General features: G+C 33.9%; 1 protein-coding gene across 4 annotated transcripts; it reads right to left on the reverse strand.

Annotated features, from left to right (window-relative positions):
- Window positions 1-3711: 3711 nt before the first annotated feature.
- On the reverse strand, window positions 3712-9787 carry LOC103487558 (uncharacterized). 4 transcript variants are annotated; one of them, XR_537294.3, is made up of 7 exons: window positions 9396-9787; window positions 8393-9194; window positions 7470-8224; window positions 7308-7397; window positions 4911-5678; window positions 4108-4260; window positions 3712-3845 (listed from the first exon to the last, which is right to left on the reverse strand). XR_537294.3 is itself a non-coding variant. In XM_008445898.3 (7 exons), exons 2-7 carry the CDS (start codon window positions 8496-8498, stop codon window positions 4192-4194), a joined length of 1704 nt encoding a protein of 567 aa, XP_008444120.2. In that variant the 5' UTR covers window positions 8499-9194; window positions 9396-9739; the 3' UTR covers window positions 3712-4191. The 4 variants fall into 4 exon arrangements, 3 of the variants coding, with proteins under 3 accessions (XP_008444120.2, XP_016899887.2, XP_008444119.2); XM_008445898.3 differs by having other exon boundaries at window positions 3712-4260; window positions 7470-7822; window positions 7907-8224; window positions 9396-9739; XM_017044398.2 differs by having other exon boundaries at window positions 3712-4260; window positions 8393-9159; window positions 9396-9739.
- Between the last annotated feature and the right edge of the window lie 324 nt (window positions 9788-10111).

The raw sequence follows: 10111 nt of genomic DNA on the forward strand, positions 1-10111 counted from the left end.
AGAGTTCTCACCATTATGTCTTCCAGTTTTTTCAGTTTTTCCAGCAGTATTCAAACTTTTGAACTTTCTGGCCATCTTAGAGAATTGCTTCGTTAAGAGAGTTATTGACTCATCTTGATTAGCTTCATTACCAGACTGCTTTACAGTGTTCTCCTTATCATAAACTGATTTGAATGCTATCCTCTTACCTTTCTTACTTTCTCTATCCGACATAGCCATTTCAAACGTAAGTAGCGACCCAAATAGCTCGTCAAGTTTTAACGTCGTTATATCTTGGGCTTCTTCTATGGCAGTGACCTTCATGTCAAATTTTCTGGGTAAGGAGTGCAACACTTTGCAAACAATTTTAGACTCAGATATCTTTTCACCACGTAGTAACGAATCATTAGCTATCTCCAGGACCCTCTCATTGTATTCAGATATTGTCTCATCTTCAGCCATTTTCAAGGCTTCGAATTTTGAAGTTATCAACTGCAGTTTGGATATCTTCACTTTAGAAGTTCCTTCATATGCAACTTCCAGTATTTTCCATGCCTCTTTAACAGTAGTGCAGGAATTAATAAGTTTGAACACGTTTAAATTGACACAATTGAAGATAGCATTTATGGCTCTTGCATTTCCAACTGAAGTTTGTTCTTCAGCATCTGTCCAGTCAATTTCTGGTTTTGGCACTAATACTTCATTCATAGTAATCATTGGAGGTTCCACCAACAAGTGCTCTCCATGCTTTTCCATCTAAGGTTTTAATGAAAAATATCATGCGAGGCTTCCAATAAGAATAATTTTTACCGTCCAGCACAGGAGGACGTGAAGCTGATGGTCCTTCTCTGATTATCTCCATGATCTAATAACCCGCTCTGATACCAATTGAAAAAACAGTGAGATAATCAATTAGAACTCCAGTTAATACTAAAGCTAATAACAGTTGTAATAGCTAGAGGGACAGTAGAGGAGAATAACACATGAAACTTTGTTAACCCAGTTCGGCTAATATTGCTTACGTCTGAGGAGTTGCGTACAGCCTTAATGAGTAATCTTTATTTTCACTTGAGTTAATATATATCGATACAGCATATGGTACTCTGTTCAATAATATGACTTAATAACATGCGTCTTGACATCAGACTCCAGGCTCCCCCTGAGTTACTTATCTTCACGATGTCTAGCTTCAAGCTCCCCTGAACACATGAGTGAATATCTTTGGCGACGTCTTTAGATCCCTCTAAAGATCCTCGTGATCATACCGATCACTTGTTTTGTCTGTTACTCATCAATAATTGTTACTACGATCAACATGACGACCTCATTGACATAAGATCATCGTACCTTTTTAACTCCGTAGCTTCTGCGGACGACCTTGATGCAAAAGACTGTCTTCAACCTGTATTTTTCGCTTTTTCGCCACACAACCTCACCGCTACGTAACGTCACATATATAATATATGTATAGATCTTCTTACCTTAACAAGATTCCTAGAATAGTGGGAAATCTTTTTATCTCTTAAATATCTCATTGTTAATTCATTAATCAAAGATAATTAGTCAAAGATATTCCATAAAATCTTTTAGACAAAAACTCCAATAATAATCATAATAGTGTTGGTTGGATTAGGACAAAAATAATTTAAACCGTAATAATCATAATAAGAGCTTGATTAATTAAGTTTTTAATAATTTCAACCGTAATAATCATAATGAGGGCTTGATTAATCAATTAATTAAATATCTAAGTTTTTTAAAAATATGGTAGCTTTTTACTAAGAAATTAAAACACAATAATCATAATAGGAGTTTGAATATTAAACTTTTTAATTATATATCTAATTAATTACATTTTTTACAAATTAAACCACAATTTGATTAATTAAGGGATTGATTAATTAATGTTTAATAAATTAAATCATAATAAGATCTTGATTGATCAATTAATTAAATATCTAGACTTTTTAAGAATATAATAGTTTTTTATAAGAAATTAAAATATAATCATCATCGTAAAGATTTGAATATTATATTTTTTTTAATTATATATTTTGATGAATTACGTTTTTCAAAAATTAATTTCTTTTTTTTTTTAAGTCGTGTACCCAATACAATCAGGTCAATTATGCTAATATGTATTAATGGGTACACGACTTTATTTTCTAAAATCACCATATTTTTTACAATAGTTTGCCAAACCACCCTATTTTTATCATTTTTTCAAACTACCCCATTTTTGTCATTATTTTAAAAAACCACTATATTTTTTTTAAATACTCCAAACAAGGTTTTTTTCTTTTTTTTTCTTATTTTGAAAGTACAGTCAAGACGATTAGACCATATAATATTTTGTTTATTTGTATAAACATATATCTATCTTCTTTCTCTTTCTTTTTCTTATCTAATATTTTCAAGTGCTAATATACACCATAAGCATTATTAGTCAAAATAGATACTACAATAGTTGTCAAACTATGTATATAGGTTTTAAAATGAGAATTTTCAAAAATTTAACAAACATTAATACAGAATATTTTTGAAAACTGCAAACCCATAATGAAAAATATAAAAAATGGCTTAGTCAACAAGCAATTAATTGACTACATGTACGCATTTAATTCTTCTTCTAAATGATCATAATACGTGACCGTGTAGTAAATGATACACGATTGTGCAAATAGTATCAACACCGACCATACGAGCGAGTGTAATTCTTCTTCTAAATGAACCAAAATCGTTTAGATATTAGTACACGATCGATTACCAAGAGCTAAACAATCATATATAAACTCTAAACAATCTTCGTTCACAATCATGTACCAAAGTCTTTTATATTTGATACAAAGATCTTGTATCTAAATGAACCAAGATCGTTTAAATATAAGTACATGATCACTTACCAATAGCTAAACAATGGTATACAAGATCTAAATGATTTTTGTTCAAGATCATATACCATAATCTTTTATATTTGATACACGATCTTGATACACAATCGTTTAGATCGGAAAGAGAAAATTTATGAATTGCCAAAAATTGTTTACCAAGTGAGAATTTGAAGAAATGAAAAAAAGAAAAGGAGTGAAAAACCGAAGAAGGAAGAAATTCTAAAAAAGAAAACGAAGAAATCACAAACAAAAATAAGTGGGAAATGAAAAAAAGTAATAATACAAAAAGGTTAATAATATGAAGAGGAGATAAATAAATCACAAAGAATAAGAATAAGAAGTGAAAATTTGCCCGTAATATTTCAGGACAAACCTGAAATTTATGAAAATATCCCAAACTTTTTTATTTTGTAACCTAGACCGTAAACACTAACCTTCATAATTGAGTATTTACATTATAGTTAATCTATATACAAGAGACATAATTTAAACAATAATAATAATATTAAAAAAAAAAAAAGGCAAGCATCATACATTTGCATTACGTCTCAAGCACAATATATTCAAGAACTTGGTAAATGTCTTAAATAATTAAGTCTCAAGTCTAATTTCCCTGTTTATATTCAATGGTGAGGTTTTATTTATTTATTATTACTATTTTCATCTTTTCAGGCCAATCAATGGGGAGATTTTGAGAAAAACAAAATCAAGGCCAAGAGGGAGGGAAAAAAAGTAAGAATACAGAAGAGCGAAGAAAAGCCATGTAATAATAAGAATGCTTATTAAGATTAAAGTAATTTTAAATAAACAGAAAAGGAAAACCATGGATGGTGACTACCTGTTAAAATTAAAAAATTCTTTTCCCTATTTAAACTCATAAAAAGTAAATCAGGCCTTTTTCAAGGATCAATCTGTAAAGAGTAAAAAAAAAGGGCCCAAATACTGGAAATATGCAAATTGCAGTGCCATCTTCAGCTGCAATTCCAAACAAAAAAATAAAGTACATTACCTATCTGATCCCTTCCTAACTGTTCTTCAGACAAAAAAGAAAAAAAGAAAGAAAAAAAGAAAAACAAAAAAATCAAGATGAAAACTTGTATGCAAGCAGAGACCCCTATTAACTTATTGCACTTCGCTAAACCAAACACTCACTCTCTGCTTCCTGCCCAACATTGTCAACTTTTTTTTTCTTTTACTCCCTAAAAGAAAATATGGGAAGAAACCCGAGACAACTTACCACAAAAACAAGTTGATATTCGTCTGGATCGCCAAGTCAGATGAGTTTAAACTGACCAAGATCCCACAGGAAAGATGATTATATTCAGACAGCACTGGAGGGCTCCGGTAACTTACATCTAATCGGCTTCAAAGATGGCTTCAAGTTCATGTACTGCAACAAAATAATTGAGTGAATATCACTACTGGAAAAATGTTGAATAATCACAAATGAGTTCTTACATTATCTTTACTGTAGCAATTCGGCTAATGTCAAATTTCATTGCATTACTACATATTGTTGTTTCAATCATAAATGTTCTTATGAACAAATATCAAAGCAGAAGACCCTTGTCCCCTTCAGAATGAAAGGGAAAAAAGAAAAGAATGCGGCAACGATGTCTCATGCATAATTTGTAAGTCAAGGTTACAAACTTGTGATTTATTTTCCATTTTGAGTATCGCAGTGTCTTCAAACAGCTAGCATATACCGTCTACAATATTTTGACATTGAAATCGAAGATAATTAATTTCTTGGGGTAGTGAACAAAAGAATTCTTGACATGACTTCCAGGGAATATGAGAGCTTATATCTTGTCCTGATGACGACTGATCATGCTTATGGTTATTCAGGCCTTCCAAATCAAAGAATATGGCTGAGGGGACATAATTTAAGTTCAAGACCAGGCGTATTGTTGACCAGCAAATTCTCAACACAATTAAGCATTAAAAAACTGGAAATCTATAAAAGAAAATCGAATAATGATAAACAAGTAATGCAGAATGCAAACGTTTTAATGAAAAGATAGGAAGCAAGCACCAAACCTGCTGATAAAAAGCATTAATCTCCTCCTCCGTTAGTCCTTCATCCTCTCCTGAATTTTCTTCCCATCCAAGAGAACGAAGAAATGCAGCCTCTTCCTCGTCTGTACATAATGCTTTGTTAGGGCTCAAACTCTTATTCACAACCTCAGAAAACCTCTGAACCTCTTCAGTCGTATTGCCATTGCTAGCTACCTCATCATCAGTAACAGCAGAAGGATGTACTGCAGCACTAACCACTTCCCCATTCGCTATTCCAGATTTTTCCTTGATAGGAGATGTACAGATACCTGAATCTTGTAGACAAGTAGATCCATTCACCAAAGTCTTTTTCTTTATGAGATTGAAGAAATCACTCCTGCTTTGTGATTGAGCAGAATGGGGTCTCTTTTCCAAAGTGGATCCTGATTTCAGATCCAATGCAGCTACCTTCCGCTCCAGAGAGGAAGGATGCAGGTTGTTTTGGTTCCTTGAAGTGTTAGATGTTGCTGAAGAAGCAACAGAAGAAGGCTGGGAATTTGCAGTTCTACTGTTAACATTACTAATAGGATTTGAGCCATCCTTTAACATGCCATTCTCCCATACCGGTTTGAGAACCAGAAATTTACCATGAGTGGTCTTTGGAGAATCGGACTTGACTTGTCCACCTCGAAGAGGCTGACTATTATGTTGCATCATAGAGAGCTGTTGTTGACCGCCCTTGCCAGGCACATTCATTTCAGCAGTTCTCGATGCTCCTTTGGACTTAGATTTTTCAAAAGTATTAAGAACCTGAGAAGAAAATGAGACATCAAATTTGAGATAATGTATAGTACATTTGCACTCAACACATTCAGTTATTCGTTACAATTATCTTCTACAACATGTACAAGGTTGCAGAGAACATTATTTCACCAGAAAATATTTTCCATATGGAATAAAAAAATCACCACTAAAAGTTTCCAATAAATACCTTTTCCCCTAAGATTCAATTATTTTCGTTTGCCATCATTAGCATATATATTTTGATAAGAAACAAGCGTTTGTATTAATCACAAAGAAAACAGCCTAAGGGCAGAATAGAAGAAGCCCCTCCCCTCAAAGAACAAAAGCACCAAGGCAGGCCACCCAATTGTGGAGGATTTGAGCAAGACAGTAGTTACAGATACAATGACCATGAAAGATTCCTTGCAACCAAGATGTTTAAATGTCAACCATTCCCCCTTCAACTCTTGAAGGAAAAAAAAAGACTCAAACAAAGAGTATCAGATTATACAAAACGATGCAATCAGTATTGCCCAAAATGGGATTGAGTCGACAGACACAAAAATAACAGAGCACTGTAAGGTTGCCTTTGCAATCAAAGGAGAATGAGATCAACAAAAGAGCACCAGGGAAACCGTTCATTTGTAGGGTATGGTAGGATCCTCTGGACCTTAGGTCCCTACCTAGCTGCTGTACTGGCCAATGGGTTGCAGTGGAACAGGAAGTCAGAGAACAAGGGTGTCTGTTTAGTGCGATCATGGCTAAATTCCATTGATCTGTTTTACAAGAGATTTGCATTTAAGAAATAAAAATTCTGAGACCCCTACAGAGAACCTTCATATCTTTGAGAAAATGTTTCTTTTGTGGCTTCATTACGGAGCTCCAATTCTGAAAAGTATACCATACTTGGTCCCATATATAAACATCTTTTGCAGTAGCTGACATGTGAGCAAATTGTTCACTCAGCTTAGGCTATGAATCTACAATTGTTGTGCTGAACTTGAAATTTAATTATTGTTTTAAAAAAAATGTTCACCTAAAAAGTGGCATACTGTCACAATTAGAGATCTTCCACATTCATCTATAAAAATAAGACCATAAATGATTGTGCTAAAAAATGAGAATGAACTAGTTTCACTTTACTACTAAAATTTCCCAATTCAAAACACTAACAAGAAGAACAACATCGCACTTGCAAGTTTGCAACCAACATGTTCTCATGACCATGAATGTTCAACTATGTAAATGCAGTGGTGAACAGATAAGAACAACTTGTCTCATGTGACTCTGCCATCAGAATATCCAAATTTGAACAACTTATTTGATCACCATACCATGACGTTTTAGCTAATCACCTTTTATCTATTATTATTTTACGCATATTTTGTGAAAAGAAGTATACATGCAAACTATTTGTTGAAAAGCTTCTGCCATAAATTAAAAAATTTTACATCACTAAAGCAAATTCTTCACCAATACAATTGGCCAGAAAATATAAAACAAAATTTTATGAGACACAAAGAAGATAAACAGAATAATATAGAAAAATATAGATTTTGGTTGCATGAACTAAAGGAAAACATAAAAATAACAGAACAAGTGCAGATATCAAAAAAAAAAAAAAAAACAAATGTCAATCGATGGAGAAAAACTTACAGAAACTTTAGGCATCGAAGGCATTACTGGGATTAACTGCCTGGACTGCTTAATGGCCAATTCCTCAAGCCTCTGTGTCTTGACAGATAACTACAGACAAAGAATGACATTATATCAACTGCATTAATGTTTTATACAAATGCTTTAGAGGAAAGTGACTACCTCTGTTGACTGAGAAGTAACACGACCTCTTGTTGGTGCCTGTGTTAAAGCTTCAGCCATCTTCCGTGAAGTTGTAGCATTTGGGGATCCCAATCCAGAATTGGCAGTCTGTTGAATAGATGATGGAGCACCCGAACTGCCTGTGACTGTAGTTGGCACCTCAGCCAAAGCTGATGTCCATCCTTCCCTACTAATCAAAGTCGAACTTCCAATGGGCAAGCTATGAACACATGTGGTCAAGCCAGGAGATGATACTCTTCCAACATCTGGTCCTCCTTGCCTTTCTTCTGCTCCAAGTGATGGAAAATCCTTGTCGAAAACAGCCTTATCAGTGATACCATTAATGGTACTTCCTGAATGAAAGCCATTACTGTTAGCCTTATGATTATAGCCTCCACTTTTCAAGTTGACAGCAACTCTCTGAGGAAATAAATCACCTTGCTTCCTAGACACCATTGAATGAGAACGCCGCAGGGTTTCCTTCTCAGCTCTACTGGAAAATACATTCACCAGAGGGCTAGAAAAGTCATAACCCCAAGGGTCCCCATGATTTGACATATCTTTCTCCTTCTCACGGTCTCTATCACGATGATTCCTATTAAAATTACTATAAGCATTCTTTCCAGAGCCATTGCTAGAACTCCTCCTCGTGCTTGATGAAGATGACCAATCCAAGAAATCAAAATGAGGTTTATCTATATCACTAATGCTCTTTGATGTTCTACTCCTCGAGTAATGAGCTTGAGAAGAAATATCTAGTAAACAATGAGCAATACCAAATTACTGAATGTAATAAAATAGCGATGGGAAGTAAGCACCACAAAGGACGAAAAACAATTACACCATATAATCCTTAAAATCAAAATAAGATAGTATTGAAAATGAATACATTGGTCCCAAACATATAATAAACTATAAAATACCTGAGTGAGAAGAAGACGATGCAAATTGTTGAGCAATCCCACTCCCAGAAAGACTTCCAGAACTTCTCAACCACTCTGGAACTAATGTAGGTTCACTTCTTTCCATAATGAGTATTAAACATGATCAAACATAACTGAATAACACTTCTTGCATCCTTTACCACATTCTTTGAATAAAGATTAAGTCAAAACACCACCAGAAGTACTAGTCCTACCAAATGCCCACCAAAGAGCACGAAAGTTCTATAAATGTTTATAAAGGCATCAATGAAATGAAAGAGTCGGACAAGAAACTAGTAGGTCAGATGCCAATATTACAATTTTCTTTGAAAGATGGAAAGGAAAGATTTAACTTGACCTAAATAAAAAGTCGCAAACTCTACCCTTATGTTGCAGATTTATTCTCTACCGACAGCAAAATCCACCCTATAAATCATAATCACTGAGCATATCCACGCAAGAAAGTGAAATCATTACTGAGCTCCAATTCAGAATAACAATATTGATTGAAACCTTCTTCACCATGACAATCGGCCTGACCGCAGAAGAATGCAATGGCAATGATATAAAGACTATTTGAAAGAAAATGCAAGGGAAGGAAGAAGAGCAACTCTCTTTCCCTCATTCATCATCACCCAAGTAACGGATTAGATGCAAGTGTGAATGACTCAGAAACCCCTCATATCAGCGTAAAATGGCGGTAGAGATAGGAATGAAGATTATTATCAACGTCGACAGATGAGGAGACTCGGAATTTCGTAGCAACACTTGAAACCCAGCAGAAAATTCAATCAGAAGACCCCTAAAGTGGAGTAAAACATCAGGAAAAAGACACAAACAACTAACAAAAGCGCAAATAATAAAACCCTAGAGCATGATGCATAATATAAACTTGGATTCCAAAACCAATAATCAAAAACAAAAATCTCAAAAAACGAAAAAAACCAAAGTAAATCCTAACAAATAAGCAATATGAAGGGAAGGATTAAGGAAGAATACTGACCTTGAGAGTAGCAATTGAAAATGGAAGGAAAGGAAGAGAAAAGGAGTTTGGGTAAGTGATGAAAGTAATGCGTGTGAGAAGAATGCAATAAGAATAAGGTTGGGAGTAGGAGAGGAATGAGAAATCGGGGGTGGGGGGTAGAAGTTTAGGGGAAAATGGGGATTGAATTATGGTTCGATAGAGAATGGGAATTGAGTTTGTGATTCTTGGTCCGCCATGCGAGAGACGACGACAACGAAGAGGGAATTGGAAGATGAAGAAGAGAAGATTGATACTGGAAATTTTGTAACATGCGAAGAACGGCACTCTTCTTCACACGAGAAAATAATATCCTTTTTCCATTAAATATTAAAAACCGCATACTCAAACCTTCCCTACCCATTTCTATTTATACTTAGTAAAACACACTGGCATACATGTATAATGCATAGACAATAGTAAACATTGCACGTATATTATATAACAAAATATAATATAATTGGATGTACATAAGAAGAAGTTATAATAATTAGATAAATATAATATAATTAAATGTATACGAAAATAAGTTATAATAATTAGATAAAAATATAAAAATTTAAATGTAAGACTTGCATATATAAAAAATGATTTCTTTATAAATAATGTTTTTTATATAATTTATAGATAACTTATTGTCACCTATGAGATTAATCTAAACTTTTGTTGTCTTCGTTTATCGAGATAGTGCAACATAA

Source organism: Cucumis melo, chromosome 7, assembly GCF_025177605.1.
Source record: "Cucumis melo cultivar AY chromosome 7, USDA_Cmelo_AY_1.0, whole genome shotgun sequence".
NCBI classification, from domain to species: domain Eukaryota; kingdom Viridiplantae; phylum Streptophyta; class Magnoliopsida; order Cucurbitales; family Cucurbitaceae; genus Cucumis; species Cucumis melo.